This window comes from Neodiprion lecontei, chromosome 5, assembly GCF_021901455.1.
Source record: "Neodiprion lecontei isolate iyNeoLeco1 chromosome 5, iyNeoLeco1.1, whole genome shotgun sequence".
NCBI lineage: Eukaryota > Metazoa > Arthropoda > Insecta > Hymenoptera > Diprionidae > Neodiprion > Neodiprion lecontei.
The window spans coordinates 11,827,383-11,847,266 of record NC_060264.1 but is presented as its reverse complement, the minus strand read 5'-3'; the positions used below and the strand labels follow the sequence as shown (position 1 = coordinate 11,847,266).

At 34.3% G+C, this 19,884-nt stretch overlaps 1 protein-coding gene across 4 annotated transcripts in view; it reads left to right on the top strand.

The window, feature by feature from the left end:
• The first annotated feature begins 1,142 nt into the window (after positions 1 to 1,142).
• Positions 1,143 to 19,884, top strand: part of LOC107216926 (telomerase-binding protein EST1A-like) — a 248,382-nt gene continuing 229,640 nt past the window's right edge. For 2 of the 4 annotated variants that reach the window (XM_046742015.1, XM_015654262.2), the window contains exons 1-17: positions 1,143 to 1,191; positions 2,995 to 3,442; positions 4,124 to 4,418; positions 4,508 to 4,804; positions 5,450 to 5,700; positions 6,951 to 7,163; positions 7,269 to 7,404; positions 7,538 to 7,722; positions 7,862 to 8,086; positions 8,159 to 8,533; positions 8,641 to 8,805; positions 8,928 to 9,452; positions 10,013 to 10,091; positions 10,175 to 10,285; positions 10,381 to 10,392; positions 15,032 to 15,256; positions 15,530 to 15,591. In XM_046742015.1, the coding sequence (XP_046597971.1) occupies positions 1,143 to 1,191; positions 2,995 to 3,442; positions 4,124 to 4,418; positions 4,508 to 4,804; positions 5,450 to 5,700; positions 6,951 to 7,163; positions 7,269 to 7,404; positions 7,538 to 7,722; positions 7,862 to 8,086; positions 8,159 to 8,533; positions 8,641 to 8,805; positions 8,928 to 9,452; positions 10,013 to 10,091; positions 10,175 to 10,285; positions 10,381 to 10,392; positions 15,032 to 15,256; positions 15,530 to 15,591 (3,653 nt within the window). The remainder of the gene's footprint in view (positions 1,192 to 2,994; positions 3,443 to 4,123; positions 4,419 to 4,507; positions 4,805 to 5,449; positions 5,701 to 6,950; positions 7,164 to 7,268; positions 7,405 to 7,537; positions 7,723 to 7,861; positions 8,087 to 8,158; positions 8,534 to 8,640; positions 8,806 to 8,927; positions 9,453 to 10,012; positions 10,092 to 10,174; positions 10,286 to 10,380; positions 10,393 to 15,031; positions 15,257 to 15,529; positions 15,592 to 19,884) is intronic. The other 2 variants (XM_046742016.1, XM_046742017.1) reach the window with 2 other exon arrangements.

Here is a 19,884-nt window from a genome sequence, read left to right as displayed (position 1 = left end):
AAATATGCCGGGAGTACTCCTTTCTCTTTCTGACGATATTTGTGGTGGGGATCAAGGCGGTAGAGGAGAATGAGACGAAATTATGCGCCTATATCTATAGCCGTTCCACTTCCACTGCGCCCTTGTCTCCCGGTATGAAGCCGATTGAAAAGAGAGAGCAGTACTTCCGACATATCTCTGTCCTTTACAATCATGCTTTAGTACCTCTTCTAGGAGCGCTCAGTCTATCTTTATAAGTCTATGGCAAGACCGTGGATCTGCCTCTTAAGATCATATACTGTATATGCTCCAAGGGTGCTATTTCATGAGCAGTAAAAGCAGCAGCAGCAGTTTTCCCTATCACTTCCGGTGCAAATTTCTGCCGCTCGCAGTTTATTTTCTCGAGCGACAAGCCACAAAATCATGGGAGCTTTCCAGCAAGGAGACACAGTGTGACACTGTGTTACACGGTCGAACACTGTGCCTTGGCGCTTGTTGGAACGCTTTGAGGTTTTTAATTCAGTCATTAGAGTCCGCTCATGTATTATACGAAAAATCTAGGAACACTGAGTGCTCCAGGAAAAAAAAAACATTTGTGAAACGCGTGTAGATTATCATTGCATTTAATAAATAAATATAAACAATACCATGCGTCGAAAATAAAATCTCTAACTAAAAAATTGGCAGCAATGAATCCGACACAGTGTCCAACCATGCTCCGCAGCTGTGTTCGACTGTGTCGTTCTGTGTCGTTGTTGGAAAGCACCATGTTTGACACAGTGTCGCCCTGTGTCGCTCTGTGTCGTTGCTGGAAAGCTCCCCACAAGAAGCCACGACCTATTTTGGCCGTGTTCGTAAATTGACTGACAATACTGAAAATTCCCTAGGACTGAGTCAGAGCTATTCACAAACTTGGAAGCGCAAAAGAGATGAAAGATTGCTGACAATACTGTCAGTCAATTTTCGAACACGGTCTCTATGAGCAGCGTTGCTGCTGCGTAAAGTTACCAGACTGATGCTAGTGAAAACTAGTAAGTTACTAAACCACTGCTGCCTTTTACTGCTCATGAAATAGCACCCTAAGATCTGCCTCTGTCCTAGGGAGTTTATAGCGCTGCCAGCTAATTTTGGAACGCACTCTGCATAAGTACACAATATTTAATATGGCGAACAACGACAAAGGACGCAGAAAGTGGGGAAAAATTTCACAAGGTAATTTAAACAAGATTTACAAAAAAATGCATGATGTATCGTTGTGCCGTTGTATATAATATAAAATTATTTGTAGTTCAAGATCACCAAAAGTAGCTAATATTTTGATGTAGCGACAGAATGATTAACGTGAATATTCATCGTTGTTAATCTAAAGCTAACCTAACAAAACAAGCTAACCTAAAATTTTGCTGTGAGAACTGCTAGTTTCAAGGATCGTTTCCCAAAATACGTGGCCTTCGTTGATAAAAGATAGTTCTTCCAGGGAGTTTATACAAATATCCATCACAATTTTGATTTTCTTTCTCGTATCCGATTCATTACATAACTGTTTTCTGACTATCGTGTATGTAGTATTGTCGCTGTAAGTACATGTCAACACGGATAATATCGTAGTTTTCTTATTCTATGTGTCAACAATTTGATTCATCAAAACAGTTATTGCTCATGGTTATTTCTGATCGCACATACAGGATCTCAGCCGAGCTTCAACTTGACGAATAAGTTATCTCACGTCAAACTCTTTGTCTTGAACTCCAATTATTTCATCAAAAAATTACATTTAAATGTAAATATGTTTATGTCAATGTTATTTTTGCATTTATTTTTCTATGTAGACCAATTTCTTATCATAACGTTTTGTGTATATATCACATATCCTGCATCATATTCGATGTACTTGAGGTGAACCTTTCACTTTCCATTGACAGATTGCACGAGCTTGATAATTACTCTTAGTCGATGGAACTTGATGCCAAATATTTGTAACACTCAAAGCTGTGCTGAGTGATGCATTTCTTTATATAGGTGTGTTTGCACCTTACTTTACTCTCTTCTAAATTTTTTACATTTCTCCTGTCAGTTTTATATTTTACATTTACTTATTTTTCATTGCTTACTTCACTGCATTCTTCATTTTTCGAGATTTGGAATTTTTAAAATCTCTTGATTTTAGTTTGTCGAAACTGTTAATAATTGCACGTTAAGCGTTACTGCTAGTTTCAGGACATACATCAGCAACCTAATACTAATTATATATTCTGAAGCTGTTAGTGCTTGGTGGAACAAAGTTAGCTGATTGAAGTTTTATTTGTCATTATATTGGTATGTTGGTGATGAGTTGGTACTCTTTTAAGAATACAGTTTCATTTCTGTGCTTTTTTCTGCTTGTTACACGCTTGTGTTACCTTTTGTCATCCTAAAAAAATAAACCTCTATCTTATTGACCTCAGCATAATGTCTATGGTATTGTCAAAAAAGAGAAAGAAAAAAAAAAGGAGGAAAAAGACTTAGTCTTTAATGAATCAGTTCATATTTTCGTAACAGACAAATTATTTTTTCATATTTTTCAAATATATAATCAGGTAAAAGTGCTTTTTATTTTAGATCACAAATGGTGAATAACCTCATTCAAGAAATAAGGTTATACATAGGAAATATGTGCACAAATAATTTTTAAAACACTAAATAATCGTAAAAATGTCACTGAAATAACAAAAAAAAAAAAAAAAGTGAAGTATCTTTACTCTAAATGGTCTAGTTTAAAATTTGTTGTACACTTTTTCATAAGCCTAACTGTTTACTGTAAATTGGCCCTGAGAATAGCAAAGTATTAGTTATTTCATATCACTTTGTGAAGAATTGACATAGATACCACTTAATTTAATCAGGTTATTAATGGAAATGACTAAAGATTTTGTCGATTGCTTACTATCCATAGTGGTCAGTATCTCAAATGGCTTAATGCGTGTGTAATCAATATGTAGTAGTAGTAGGTCAAGGTCATGAATTTCTCATTTTCAGAAAATATGGCGGATTCTAAATTGGGAAAGAATAGATCAACATTGGAAATGCGTGGCGGTGCAAGCCGGGCTCCTCCTCAGCCCTTATATAGGCCAGGATGCGGCCCATTACGTAAATCAGGATCAAGCTCGGACAATTTTGACAGTGAGAACAACCCACAGGAAAAGCCCAAGTCATCTTTCTTTCAAGGCCGTGAGAAGCAACACCAGTTCAATAGTCCTTTTCTAGCGCAGGACAACCCACTTTCATCTCGAATTGAAAGTAATTCTGATAAATTGACTGATGTACGACTGAACTTCAGAAACAACAGCAACGAACAGATTCACGCATCATCTAGGAATAATCAGGTTGGGGGTGATCCAAGAAAGAAGAATAAAAAACCAGAACAACCTCTTTATGTGCCAAAAAAGGTTAAGGAGTCATTGGCTGGGCGCGAAGTGGCTGATAGGTAAAAGATTTGAACATGATAATTACAGCTACATCTCTAACAGAATAAAAAAAAATTCTGCCACCGGGTCGCTTCGTTTGTACTTTGTTGAGTGAAATTAAACACAACCTCAGCGTCAAAGAAACTGGGTCAATATTTATTGATGGAATATTCAAGACAAAATCTGCTCAACGTTTCTCAGAATTCATTCAAAACTTTCACAATTGAGATTGTTATAGCTACTTGGAAATGGTGACTTCTTTGTTCAAAATGATTACATTATTTTTGGAAAATAGGTACACGGGTGATGTTGTATCCACGTTCATGTGTAAATGTAGTCTCTATTGCTCTGGGGTTTTCCACATGTTTTGTATATCTTCTTCAGTATTTTCCTATTACTCATATTCATCACCTGTTTTGCAATAACAACCAAAAATGAAACATATAAAAATCAGAACAACTAGCAGAATATTTCAGAAAATAACTATTTTCATGATTATTTATAAGCTTCTACTTGCTTTTTTATATTAAAAATTAATGTTTAAACTTTTCTGAATTCCCAATACTAATCATTACAAATTTTATTATTCCTGAAGTTACGATCTGCTACTTGAATATATTTTCCTCATATGTTTTACACTGTATTGCTTCATTATTGTCATATTTGACACATATTGTATAGGTTTTTAAAAATGGTTACAGATCTCCAGTGCTTGGTGGATGGGACAGAGAACGAGAGAGGGAAAGAGAAAACAGCAGAGATTGGGATACCCATTCCAATCACAGCCATCGAAATGAGAATCATCGCAATCGTGCGGGAGCTCATGGTAGTGGTGGAAATAATCGTAGTGGAGGCAGGGAAGAGCATGGAAAACGTGGTGGAGGAAGTCGGCGTAACCGAAACCCGAGTGACTGTGAAGAACGTTGGAGACCAGACTCGCCATCTTCAGGGAGAAGTTATGGAAATAAAAGGGACAATCATCGAGAGATTAGACAAGTTAGTTGAGAAGCTGAGCTGTAGAAAATGTTTAGAGTTTGCATAAGGTAATGTGATGTCAAATAACTAACAGCGATTCAATTTTTTAGGGTTCAGAGCCTCTCATTGATTCACCAAACACGACAGGCGATACTAGTCGAACTCGAGACACTAGAAGCGTTGAACCAATCGGATATCCAGAAAAGTTTCAAGGGAAGCCACCCTCAGGGAGGCGTGGTAGTATAAAAGACAATTCAATGCATAGAAACTTGAAAAACTTTGATCATCTCCCACCAAGATTGCAAAGAAAGTTACTTGATAAGAATGGATTACTTTCAACACAAAATAGCTACATCGGCACTACTTCAGAGGATACACAATGGGATGGAAGCACAGTTACTTATCAGGTAATTTTTCAATTACATCCAGATAGCAAAGGAGTAATTGTAATTTGTATAAAATTCAAGTGTCACTTGAATTTTTTTGGTGAGTTTATTTTATCCTGTCGTTGACCAAATTTTGTAAAACGGTACAATTTTCAACTTTTGCAATCCGGTCAAAATTAATCTTGCATATTTGCATTTACTGTCACCTGTTTACATCATTTAATACTTCTTTGTTAGATCATTGTAACTATAATAGTTGACAAAGATAACTTGTTTTGTTTTTTCGATGATGTGAATTTCATGTATGACTTTAACCATCTCTATGAACATACTCGCAGGGTTCCAATTAAACTTAAATGTTTGTGTGTTGTTGAAAGAATGTCCTAATTAGACTTCTCATCTTCTAGATGTAGTAAATTCCGTAGCAAATTTTTTTGTAATTTCCACAACAGTTGAATGAATCAGAAATTCTGATAACTCGGTTTACCAACTGATCGATTATCGGTAATTCCGATTCATCAATTAATCAGATTTTTCAATTAATTGTTAATTAGGTCAATCTGTTAATTTGATACTTAATTAGAAAAACAACTCATCAAAGTCCACTATTAATGGTATAGCACTAGTAATTTCTGTACCAACAATTTTTTTCTCAACTCTCATTAGGGTACCTCTGGTTGCAATAATTATTCATCTGCAATGCAACATTCTCAAACAATGCAGCATTTGCGACCATCAGGGCCCTTGCCAGCTCAGGAAAACTGGGCAAATACTATTCCTGCCCGCAGCCGTGGTCGAGGAAGACTCAGACTGGATGAAATGGAAGCTCAGTCTCTGATGTTTAGATCTGTTACACCTGAGCAGTTTTCTGCACCTAATACAAGACCTCAGACTCCTAATCAAGATTACATGATCCGGTAGCTAAATTAAAAAATTATCAATCTTGATAATTTTTATATCAAACTTTAAAATAGACTATGAATATAAACCACAAAATATCTAGGCTTCCGTGTTTACTTTTCATCACCTTTGGTGCTATAAGAAAAGTATTGGTTGCGGTCGAAGATCGAGTTCTGTTATTTCCACGAATCTTTACGTTTTTGAACCTTTAGAATCCCGGAAACAGTTTTTTAGGAAAATGTCGGTCCGCATGTCGGTCTGTCGATCTGCCGACAAACTTCCGCGATGATCTTGGGAACGGTTCATTGAAAAAATTGTAAACTCACAGGATTTTACAATCAAATGATGGACGTGACAAATTGCCATGCCTCGTTCAATTTGAACTTCCGGTTTTACCGGAAATGAATTGATTTTTAATGTTATACCGACAAACATATATTTTTTTCTCGTAATTTTTTTTCTATCAATGATTACGTTTTTCCCAGCTTATATATTTATTTTTTAGGAATTGATATATTTTTAGTTTTACACAAATTTTTTTTCTAATTTTTCTTTTAAAACTTTTTTATTTGGCTGTCAAGTTCCATCAGTTACAAAGTCTTCACTCTGCCGCTTTCGAGATCAGTGCGGAAGTTTGTTGGACAGACCAACTCTTTTCTTTATATGGTGATGAAAAGTATCTCGAAAAACTGTTTGTTCGGCTTGTTTTCGTATGGAAACATCAAGGAAATTTTCGAATCACCCGGAAATTCATTTGAAGAATGTTCAGTAATACCTTTGTGATTTGTTTCTATATTTATTTCGTTTCATAAACCTGTTCTTTAGCCTGTTCTTATTAACTTTTTAAGAACCAACTTATGACGTTTGGGTTAGCTATAAGACAGCGAAAGTATTTTAATCCTTTTCGATGTTCACTTGAACCTCTTCAAAATTAACTTACAAAACTTGGGTGACTATAATTTATTAAAAACTTTAATGTAAACACCAACATAGTTATTTTAATTGATTTTTGAAAAAGGAAGTTTGATGAAATCTTGCGTGCTTATTCGATGCAAGCCTTTTAGTATGCAGGTGTACGTTTGTATAACATGAAATGGTTTCATGCCATCTGAGCCGATAAATATGTCGACAACATCATCATTGTAACTGGTGATAAAAATAATCGAAAATGTAGAGCTTAATTCAGCTTTGTTCTTTGAGGATAAAATTACTCAAAGATGCAATGACATTGTTCTTACCTTATAATATTATATTATATTTTTCTTAGATCCTATGATCGTCGAGGTAGTAATAGTACAATGTACACGAGCATAGAGAGTTTGAGCCACATAGATAGCTTCACGATGCCTCCTCCAGCTCCGGCGATGTCACCAGCAACGTCGATACCAATTGGGAACAGACGTCAGTCACCTCCCAACTATCAAAGACAGAGGAGGGGGGCATCTTCTCCTACCATGTCACAGCAGCATACTTATCAGACGTAATGGCAATATTACGTTTAATCAATTTATTTAAATTTATTTATTCTCTTGTACACCCTGACTGTTTTCACGGCTGATTTCTAATTGGCTTATCTTTTTTGTAGACGACGTGGCAACAACTCGTGCGAGCCTTCAAGCTCCATGCAGGAAAGATTGGATCACAAACAAATGCCGAATCTTAGTCCATCTAAAAGCGAACCATTCAGTCCATTGCCAGATATGTCCTCGGAACATACGTTGGTAAGTGATATGAGAAATGACAATTCAAGTGTGATCAATTAACAAATGGACGGATTTCTTTTAGAAATGATAGTGTCATGTCCAATTTTGTAGAATGTAGAAAAATCATTAACTGTAGATTTTGTTTTCGCAGGATTGGAGTGAAGAAGTAGAATTAACTGAGAAACTTGAGGCTGAACAGCTATGTCGTAGCTCTTCAATGATTAGTCTTCGTGATAATGCGAGTGGGGTAACTGGTAGTCAACCACCTGCTGAAGCATCTAAAGGAAGGAATAGAGCAAGGAAAAAGAGACAAGGAAGACAACACACTGGTGACAGGTAAACTGTTTCGATACTTGACAAAAACTGAAAATTTCACTCTTCAACCGTTCACGTAGGTACTAATAGAGAATAATTGGGAGCAAAACATGAGTAAATTGTATTACTAATTCACGCATTCTCTCGTTTCTGTTCGTAGGAGTTTAAGCAGGGATAAAGTAAAACAAAAAAGTAGAGAACGTGATAAAAACCAACAGAATAGAGATCATGACACTTACAATAGCAATCAGAAGATCGCTGGTGCCAGTAGGCGGTATAATAGGGACCATACTCAGAGTAACAATGCCCAACGGAGTCGTGAAACAAGTAAAGAAAGAAATTTCAGAGGCAGTAACCGGAATCCTGATGATTTTCATAGAAGCAGGTAATTAGAAATTCCACTGGCAGTAAAAGCTTTCCATCTGAGTTGGCAACTTCATTAAAACTTGAATATTAGCTTTCTCTCCAGAATGCCGGACTCACATACAGATGAAAACTGGAGGGCAGGAAGAAAGCCTTCGATATGTGATTCGGACGAGGGTCGGCGCACTCCATGTTCACTGACTACTCACACTCGTCAACAATCTCCTCATTCTGTTCCAATATCAAAATCCCCACCTAACTCTGTATTGCTACAAAATAATTCTCAGCCAAGTTATAACAACGCTCAACCACCTGGTGTTCTATTTTTACCTGATACCAGCCATTCACCACCCAGTGTCACCCCACCGAGACAAAATTCATCTCAGCAACAGAGAACTCTCTTCGACCCTAATAATCCCAACAAACCAATCATCATTACGTCACCTGGAAGTCGAGCTGCCTTGGCCAGGTAATGGTTAAGCCTTGAGTAATCTGAATACATTAATTTCTATAGTTCTGTGATAAGTCGCTCTAAATTTTGAGAGTTTTGGTTACTTTTTCCTTTGTCATTAACAGGGAAAATGAAGCTCAAAGCCAGTCCTCTGGTGTACCTATTTTCCAATCTCATCCTGCAAGTCCAGGTCACAGTTTTGAAGCACCTCAATCGGATACTATGCCACTTTACGTTACTGACGAGTTCGGAAATATGCGACCATCGTGGTATAATCCTAATTCAGAAAGGTCTGTTATAAATCCGTTTTCGTTTATTGCAAACTTTATTCTTCAAAAAATAAGGCATTTGTGCATTATGTTTTGCATTTAATTCGCCCTGATGTGATTTTTGTTTTATATTTTAATTACAGTTTCCGATCAGCAAAGAATCCTTATTTACTTTTGGACATAGGCCGGGCAGATTTGGAGCTACAGTGGATTTTAGGTTCAGGTGGTTTCCCGGCTAGCTGGGAGAGGCTTTCTTATATTCGACGGTTTTTACAGGAAAGTTTACAAATGCTATTGAAAACAGACATTAAATTTTGCCAAGCTGAAAATGTGGAGCAACATTTTTGGAAGATATTATTTCATAACATGATTGAAATGTTACGGAAGGGTATACCTAAAGAGAACTCGGAAGGACGTGATCATTACAAAAAAATAATGATAGATATCATTGAAGAGGGAACGGTATACTTAGAAAATCTTCTAACCGTCCTCGAAACTAGTTACAAATTTAAATTGGATACGTTTCTGGTATCTCCATCCTTACCCAAAGGACTTGGACCTGTTGGCTTGGCTTTGGTCAGTGCACAGAAGATATTTTTATATCTTGGAGATTTGGCTAGATACAAAGAACAGGCCAATGAAACCACCAACTACGGAAAGTCAAGGCAGTAAGTATTCTCAGTTGCAAAGTGGTCTTTCTTATTTCTGGCACCTTTCAACTTATTTGTGATCACTGTACTCCCATAATATGATTTCACATAATATTTCGTATTTATCGTATTGTTTCGAGTATAAGCTGATATAGGATATCAGACTCCCAATTTTGAGACAGTATTTCAGGGTGTATTTCTTAGTTACCTGCATAAAAGATGGGTCCATGTATAAAATGAGTACGATTTTGGTGGGTGCTGTCAACGACAAAAAACCTTCGCTTATATTTGAACCAATACGGTATTTTAAAATTAACTCTAAGATAATTGTCCTCTGAATTCAAATCTGAATAATAGATACTTTTAATTGGAGTATATTTGAAAATATTGGTTTATACAATTTCAAACTGGTATTCCAAAGGCGAAATCACTAAGCATAAACACTGAATTTATATTTTATAAAGTGTTCTGATTATTCATCTACCTCTTAATATACCCATGTATATATGCAGAAGTTCACAGGGAACTGCTGTTTTTATTCAAGCGAAATAGTTAAAAAAGTAAATGATATTCCACAGCTGGTACGTCAAGGCTCAGCAAATTAATCCTAAAAATGGGCGGCCATACAATCAATTAGCAGTTTTAGCATATTGTGCTGTAAGTATAGTTTGTTTAATTTTAGAGATTTTATAATCTCATACCATAACCGTTATATTTGCCCGATGTATTTTATGTTACAGAGACGAAAATTAGACGCAGTTTACTTTTACATGCGGTCACTGATGGCATCGAATCCATTTCATTCCGCCAGGGAAAGTCTGATAGCACTTTTTGATGAAAATAGAAAAAAAGTGAGTGGATCTGATTCATGTACCCACATTTATTTGAATCTCCATGTATAATGCTATTATTAACAAGCGAATTTCTGTTTTTTCTTTGCTCCTAGTATCTACATTACGTAAGTAAAATCAAATACTTGGTGTGAAATGATTCCCGTAACTTTATTTACCTCTTGTTGACGTGGCAGATGCTTATTCCATTTTGCATTGTAAACCAACTTATCACATCGCATTAGTTATATTCGTCTACTTAATTTTATAAACCATTTTTTTTGACTCCTTGGAAATATGTATTTGCGATCTCGCAACTAGTTACAGCTTTTCATATCTATTTTTGCAGATGATGAATTCTGTATTTCCAACTATAATTACTGGCCACGTCGATAACTTTTTGAAAAAAAAGAATACCTAATAAATGTTATTCAGCATGCAAAAATTTTAATGTGATAATTCCACCGCCAGATTCCATTATTTACTGGTACTATTCTGTGCTTGATGTCTTTTTTAACGATAAAACACTGACTTCGCAAATATTTTTAAATGCTGGGCCTAGATTTATCGTTTCTTAATCTGTAAACCATGTACTTGCTAGTACAAGTGGCATGCATTTTATATCTATACTGATCATATAATGTATAGTTTATGTATGTGGAGATGTGATTGTTTCAACATGGATTAGTGATAACCATGTTGGCCAGAAGGTATACAATTTACCGAAGGGTATCCCTGGTTAAGAAGGCTGAAATGTGCCTCAAGAAAATGAAGATTTACCTTCTAAACATTACTATACCTTATAACCAGCTTTGCCTCCCTGTATATGAGAGCTCTGAGTTGATGAAATGTCGCAATTCAGGCCTAAAAATAATAAGTCGTATTCATTTTTTATTTCCAGTTTTTTAGTTCATCTGTAAGTCAAAGTGAGATTTTTTTAATAAAATGTAATACTGGTGATGATTATGATGATAATATATGGGATTGACAGGTTTTATTCTTGTATGAAAGTCGTTCGTAACTGCATATCATTACAGGATACGTTATTAATGGCAATTAGCAGTCACTATTCTGGACAAATATGAGAAAGAAATTATTTTATGCTTTTACCCCATAACTCTGTAAATATTCCTTGCAACTAAACATTTACAGTGGAGATGATATTTTGTCCTTGTCACTGGATCATATCAATTTTGCTAGGCTATATCCTACCTAGGAGAAATGCTTGGAGTAGACCATTCGCTTTCATTTAGGTATCTGAAGGAAGGACCTGGAATCATAAGATTTTAAATAAAATCAAGGCATTTCAATCAAAAACGTACAGGTGTTATGTACATTACGACGAGGATGATGCTGGTATTGACGTAGTCATAGGGTACTGTTATAGCTGTACAAATGGTCTGCGAACAATTGGATATTGCTCTCATGTAGTTGCTCTCGTATACCACCTATCTTTCGGCGGGTATTTATCAATAGTCTGGTCGAGAAGTGAGTTCACTGAGAAAAATCGTTAGAATGGTCTTAAAAATATGGCGATTGATGCATTGGATTCAGAATTTAAAATGATGAAACCGGTATTTTTTAATTAATCCGCCATTAAAAATTTCAATAGTTATAAACAAAAAAACGAAAAGAAAAAAAGGGAGTCTCCGTTTTATAGCTATAATTTCGAAAATATAAAAGATAAATGAATTTTGAAAAAAGATCCTAAAAGAGGAGGAAATTTCCGATGAAAAAGTCCCTACTTCCGGAATTCTAGCTTTATTATTTATAATTTTAATTTAACGTTGAAAATAGGGCTCCGCGCGGCGTTTCGGTGCCTAGGCGTCACCGCCTAGCGAAGCATGCAACACGAAACAATTTTTTTATAACATTCAATATTAATTTAAAAATTTGAATAAATTATAGTGTTATCTAGACACTTGAAGGAATGTAGTCTTACAAAAAAAAAAATTTTTAACTCGATTTTCGTTCAAGTTATTTCATTGTTAATTAACTCATTTTTTGTAGACTTGACTTTTCATAAAATCACTTGTAAAAGTTTAAAAAATGGGTCTATAAATTTTTTTTCTTTTGTGAGCTCTTCTTATATAAATAATAAACAAGATTCAGTGGTGAAAGTTTATAAAAGTTTTTTCATTTGTTTATAATGATTTTTCAAAGTTATCAAAAATGGAAAAATCCGGCTAATGTTATGAAAAAAATTTTTTTTCATAAATCTTGAATTTTGGTTGTTTTTAAATTAATATGTTGCGTTTATTAGCTTGGCTGAAAATTTTTTAACGTGTATTTTTTAAAAATTTATTATAAACAAATAGACAAGTTGAATATTTTTGAAAAATTTTTTTTGGTCATTTTATTGTCTTAGTGAAATAATGATTTTTAAAAAAAAAAATTTTTCTTAAAAAAATTATTTAATTGTTTATAACTGTTTTTTTCATTTATCCACCATTTAAATTATTTATTAAGAAATAATTTTTTTTCTAAAAATCATCATTTACAATTGTTAATATAATTATCAAAAAAATTTTTTTTTCTATTTGAATTTTCATTGTTTATTTTATAAACAATTTGTTATAAACAAATTTATATTTTCATTTTATTTTTTTTCGTTGCTTTAAAAAATTACAAATACAGCCATGTGCATCAGAGTTGTAAAAAAAATTTTTTGGGGTGAAGTATTTTAAAATTCAATAATAAATAGAGAAAAATTTTTTTTACAAACCGCTGAGTTACAAACCGCTAGGCACATGTTTTTATGACCTAAGAAACATTTCTTAACAGGTAGCTTGAAAGTCTCGAAACAGGGACAATTGGCCCCTCATAGCCAGTGATACCCTTTCAATCCGCAATTTATTGATAATTAACTCTTGTGGGATATTTGGCGTTCGAAAGTGCTAGTTTTGTTATTGTTTTGGGATAGAGATGTAAGTCCTTATATACTTTATAATGTACCGTGCAGAACTTCATTTAGATGCTTGCAAGCTGCTAGTGGTCAGAGATCGTACTTTATATTGTAAACTCGGATCAAGTCTTTCATTTGTAGGAATTTGTTCAAGCCTTAATTCCAAGTAAAGCATTGTCTGCATCTAGAATACCTCGCATCTTTTTTATTTACTATACCAAAGTTTTTTTTATAGTTATCGCCCATTGTACGCCCACCGTTTAAATTCCAACTTTTAGATTTCATTTGGCTAATTATCCCATAAAATGGTCACTGACATCAACTTTTTGTTGCAATCATGTGGTGTGCTTCGTACAAGTTTTGTACTGGACACAAATTTCCTAATGAGAATGGTATGAATGTGTCATTTGTCTGAAAGATTGAATATTATTTTATTGTAAACGAGTCTCGAAAATTTAAATTCAATTTCAAGTAACTGGAGTGGACAAACATTGTAACACACTTTCCGATTTTTCTTCCATGCTTTGCAGTCTATGGTTTGCATTGACATTAATTATTTGTAGACAATGATCATCCCCGTGTGAACGAGGGTCTTTCTATTGAACATCTTATGACAGCTGAAGACGCATAGTGATAATTACCAACCCAGCCCATCCCTACCCCACTCTGCACAAATGAATTGCTTATGTGCACATACTCGAAAGGGTATGAAGGGTTTGGTTCTTATTATTATCGTTATCGTTATCATTATCATTGAGGATATTCTGAAAAATAGTGACTTTGAAAATTAAGCAAAATAATACAATGTTCAATTTCCAATAACAAAGTGTAAAGAATTTAGACCAATAATATTGACAATCAGCCATATGCATGACTTAGTCTAATATACTACACAAGATACTTCATAAGCCTTTTTAGACGTATCAGTAAATTAGTAGCAAAGTTTAAATTACGGGAACTTAACTTTTACCAGTAGGATGACCATTGAGATCACAATTGGTGCACTACACTGTTTCGAGAAAAGTAATCGACTACCAGATCTGGGCCCTGCTTTTCTCTGATATGCTAAAATATACACGTAGTACTTTCAACTTCTGCAGCACGAATAGAGTAGTCAAGAGTAAAGAGAGTAGCAATGGTGGCTGTTGATCATATGTGAGGATTTAAGCCGATACGAAATTTGGCGTAGTATCTGGGAGCTCCACTCATTGAACAGCATTCAAAGAAATACTAGTTCACAAAATTCATTGTTTACCCGTAATGTCAAAGAACTATATATGGGGCATACCACGCTAACTCAACCAACGTCAGACACTCAGGTTTTCTGATTTTGTTCAAAAATTTTTATGCATTGTCCCAACTCCGGAACTACCTTGAATTTTTTCAAATTTTTTCGAGTAATTTGTCCGAAGTGACAGTTTACTATGGGCGGTTGCTCAACTATTTTCATACATAACACTGAATATTTGAGAATATGAATTTTTAAAACTAATTAGATATTTATAATTTTTTCAATTTGAATAAAAAATCTTATTGGAAAAATCTGAAAAAATTGGGCAAAATTTTATGTCTGTAAAATTTTTTGAGTACTGTTTTAGAATTGGCACAAATGCATACAAATTTTTGACTAAAATCAAAAACGGTGAGGATCCGACTGTTTGAGTTGGTGTAGAGTGCTCCACACGACAATTTTCACGCACGAATATACAGATTTGATTTTTTTTTTAGTAATCTGCTCAAAATATTATAAATTTTCACTGGCCCAATCCTCTATTTCCTCTTGAATCCAGGATTCGCGCTTAGCACGATTTGACTTTCATGTAAATACGTACTTTACTCATTCTCTGTTATACTTCATACAGTATGAGTCTACGGAACGAAAGCGTAAGGAAGAAAGAGAATGGAAGGAACGAGCTCGCATGAAAGAAAAAGAAGGGGCGGGTGGAGGAGGCGGAGGATTGAGGAGAGAAATTTGGATTCATCCTGGGGGCAGGAGGGTCACGCGAACAACAACTGCTGCTGCGGCAAGTGAAGCAAGACTAGCTCACAGTGACCCTGAGGAACTTTCCAAGTTGACCAGTGTCGAGGTAAGAATATTTTTTACTCGTATGAGTTGTCCGACTATTAGGGATAATTAATTTACATAACACTGTGACTACAATATCTAGTTGACAAAAATTTTTGATTCGTCGAACTCATTGTCAGCTACTATATCACGAATTCTCGCTGCAATTCATAGATGTTTAATCTAGTTTTCAGAATATAAATTGACATAACCAATAGGATTATTCCAAAAAATCGGCCATAAACAAATAAACTAGTTAATTACATTGAAACTACCTTTGACACTTTATTTTTAGGTGAACAAACGATTTGTAACGTCTTACCTCCATGTTCATGGGAAGCTGATCACAAAAATTGGGTGAGTTTCATTAAAAAAGTTTCGCAGTACTTCTCATTGTATAATATTTATAAAAGGGAATTGAAATGCAAATCCAATGAAACAAGTGTAGTCCATGCCTATTTATGTTCTTGATAATGAAGTGTTTAATCTGTATGGCTTCCACATATATCGAAAGTGTTTGAATCTCGATTTTTCAACAATCTAAGAAATTTATACATTACTAAAACTGAAATTATAATCCGTATTTAACGATAGTCTCAAATGATGGTGAATTCTAGAATTTAGAAACGGGTTGATATACAAAACATTCGAATGTACAAATTTTTTTTTCTCTTAATTGATCCTTTTCACCAATGATTGAGTGTACTAAGTATTGATGCGCATGGAAATGTATAGTTCTTATTTTCGTAAATTAGTTCTAAGCAGTTCCAACGGACTTTATTGTGCCCAATAATGTTTATTCAAAAAATGTATCTTCAACCTCGTCAAACATGCATATCTCATTTGGTGAAATCTTTCAAAAAATGTTCAACATATGCTGAGGAACATTCAAGAAATCCTGCAGTAATTTAGTTGGATGTTTAAAGTTGAATGTTTAATTGAAACTTTTTGAACACTATTATCACATCGCGGTTGAAAAATTTAGTTGATAAGATGAAATAGCGTGGAAATTAAACAGCAATTTACGTATACAATTTTAAGTGTACTATACCGATCATTTATAATTCACCAAAGCTAGTTACTGCTTTTAATCAGTTAACTAATTGCGAACTGAACATTCAGCCTTTTCCACTGCAACTGCGGTTATACACGCGAGCTATACTCTTATTAAGTGACGTTTTACCGTGCCTCAGCCAATCCTTACGGGCTACATAATCTCAACTCATCGTTCGCATTGTTCAAATCTCAGGCAATGCATGCCCACGATTTTATCTCTTCAATTACAATAGATTGACTCGCCCAATCATCTGCCGACGCTTTCCGCGGTTTTCAAATTCAATTATTCTTGATTTGTATTATATAATTTAGAATCTGCTATCCTGAGAAGTGATACGAAGTGAAATGCAATATTTGGCATTAATTGCTCAAAAGTGAATATCTTGGGTCAGTTTTATCTGATATGTTTATCATTCTGCAGGTACATAAGTTGTAAAACGGCAATATGACGGAGTTGGAAACGACAATTTATATGGGAAAATCTACATCAAATCGAAAATCATAAATGGAATGAAACTCCTTTTATGCAAAATTTACGCACAGAAGAAGATACCTTTTTTTGTTCGTACGAAATATTAATTTTTTTCGAAAATTACAAAATATTCAATTTTTGCTAAATAGTTGAAAGAAATGACATGGATTCTACGAAATTGCAACAGTAAATTTTATTTTCTGTTTTTTCCTATATTTCTGCGTTAAATGAAAATGTATTGAAGTATTTTTGTTCAGAATTGCGTATAGAATGGGGCTGTTGGGTCCGTTTTCGCGTTTAAGGGGGTATCCCACTGTAATCAGCGTCGTAAAAGGCTAATTTTTGGCAACTTATTTCGGAAAAACTACAAATTCAATGTTATCAATTTTTTTCGACGTTTATATGTACACTTGGGGACAATGAGTCTGAGACGGCTAATTTTTTACACTCTACAGTTATGTTGGCAACACAGAGAAACCTGCAGCGCCATAGTCGGCCGAGTGCGAAACAAACTCCTGACTATGGCGCTGAAGGTTTCTTTCATTCTCGCGAAATAATTGATGATTCTTGCATATCGTTCTCATGGACGTCTGGGTCCGTTCTAATTGGCTATTTAAGGTATTGTACTGAGTTACATTCTTAAACAAGCCACATACACAAAATCTCAAATGTGCCTCTTGCGAACAAATCTGCAACTTCTATATATATTAGACGTGTCCTTAAGAAGGGTAAAATCGAATTTTAATGGTTTTACCCCCGAAATTGGTTCGTAATAATTCAAAAAAAATGCCGGAATTTTAAAAAATTTTTCCCTCCATATTTACCCACCGCTAGGAAGCCTTACTTTTTCGCATAAGAAAAGCATCGACTTTTCGTAATTTTTAACCTTTTTTTTACCGCTGCCCTAATTATCAGCTAAAAAATCGTAAATTCTCAGAAAATATTGACAGTTATGTTACCTTTTTGCCGAATTTTTTGGAATTCGATACAAACATTTTTGGGCTAGATTAATCACATCTTTATTCTCAGCCGGGTTCTTGAAATTGGTTTTTGTGGGGGTGCGACGTGCTCGAACAGCAAGTGAAGCAGGAAAAACAGAAAAATTTTAAATCATGGCATAATCGATTTGACTGCAGGGGTGGCCTTGCATTTTGTTTACATGATTAATTATTTTGTACAAAGAATTCCGTATGTCTTAAGACTACTCCGATTGAATTCTTTCGATATTTTACTCTCCAAATCACGTTTTTCGACTTTTTTCCGCGTTTTCCGCAACATACAGAGAATAAAAATGTGATTGATCTAGCCCAAAAATGCTTGTATCGAATTCCAAAAAATTCGATAAAAAGTTAACATAACTGTCAACATTTTCTGAGAATTTACGATTTTTTAGCTGATAATTAGGGCAGCGGTAAAAAAAAAGGTTAAAAATCACGAAAAATCAATGCTTTTCTTATGGGAAAAAGTAAGACCTCCTAGCGGTGGGTAAATATGGAGGGAAAAATTTTTAAAAATTCAGAATTTTTTTTTGAGTTATTACGAAACAATTTGGGGGTAAGACCATTACAATTCGATTTTGCTCTTCTTAAGGACAGGTCTAATATATGTATATGGGCAGATCCATTACTTTTCGCCGAAAAGTTGCGGGGGTGGGTCACCGATTTGGCTGCCGTTTTTTTTCTCGAAAGCAGGTAAGAAAAAAAGGTGATTCTGAAAACTTGAGCTCGATGTGCCCAAATCCGGCCGCTGGAGAATTTTTTGAAATTTGAAAAAAGTTAATTTTTCAGTCATTTTCAAAAATTTATATATCAGCTTCTATATAACTCAAAGATTCCAAACAAATGGGATCCTTCTCCGTCGACCTTATATTTTTAAGAAAAAAATAGTCAGTTCAAACTCATATCCGGCTTAACTGAGACCTCCCAACTGGATTGTTATTTTAATAAAATTTTCCTTATTTTCAAAAGGTTGTCAAATCTACATTTTTGGAACTCGAAGGATGGTTGACGGCTTATATTTTTTGTTAAGGTATATTCTGATGATATCTCTCCTATTTTTGCTCGATCGCTTCCATTTCACTGAGATATCGCCACATAAAGTAGGTCGATTTTTGAAAAAACGCTGTTTTTGAATAGCTATAACTTTTTTCTATCAACTCGAAATCCTTTGAAATTTTCACGAATTATACTTCATTGCATCCCTAAACACTGAAAATTTCAAGTTTGGTTTAGAACTGGTTTCCGAGCTATAAATTTTTACAAATGTCAAATTTTCGATCTAATCTGACAGTTTTTGTGGTTTATTATAAGTTTTGATAATTTTACGCACTTAATTAATACTTACTCGCAATTCGATTGTAGAGTATGGGGCAAAATGAGACAGGTAGAAAAAAAAAAACTAAGGGAAATAATTATTCCATTTGACTTCTTTTTCTCGTTGTGAATTAAATATTTAATTTTCTCCATTTATTCAAATTACATAATTTGAAAAAGTTTATAAAGTATTTAAGAATTATTAAACTCAAAATTAACCGATTATTTTATTATGCCTCGTTCATAATTTGCCGCCAGTCTATTATGAAATTTCAAAAACTTTTTCAAACTATGTAATTTGAATAAATGTAGAAAAATTAAATATTTAATTCACAACGAGAAGAAGAAGTCAGATGGAATAATTATTTCCTTTACTTTTTTTTTAGCTGGCTCATTTTGCCCCATACTCTATAATCGAATTTTGAGTAAGTATTAATTAAGTGCGTAAAATTATCGAAACTTAGAATAAACCACAAAAATATCATATTAGATCGAAAATTTGACATTTTTAAAAATTCATAGCTCGGAAACCAGTTCTAAGCCAAACTTGAAATTTTGAAGGTTGTTTCGGCATACAATGAAGTATAATTCGTGAAAATTTTAAGGGATTTCGAGTTGATAAAAAAAAAGTTCTAGCTATTCAAAAACAGCGTTTTTTCAAAAATCGACCTACTTTATGTGGCTACATCTCAGTGAAATGGAAGCGATCAAGCGAAAATAGGGCAGATATCATCAGAATATACCTTAACGAAAAATATAAGATCAACCATCCTTCGTTTTCCAAAAATGTGTATTTGACAGCCTTTTGAA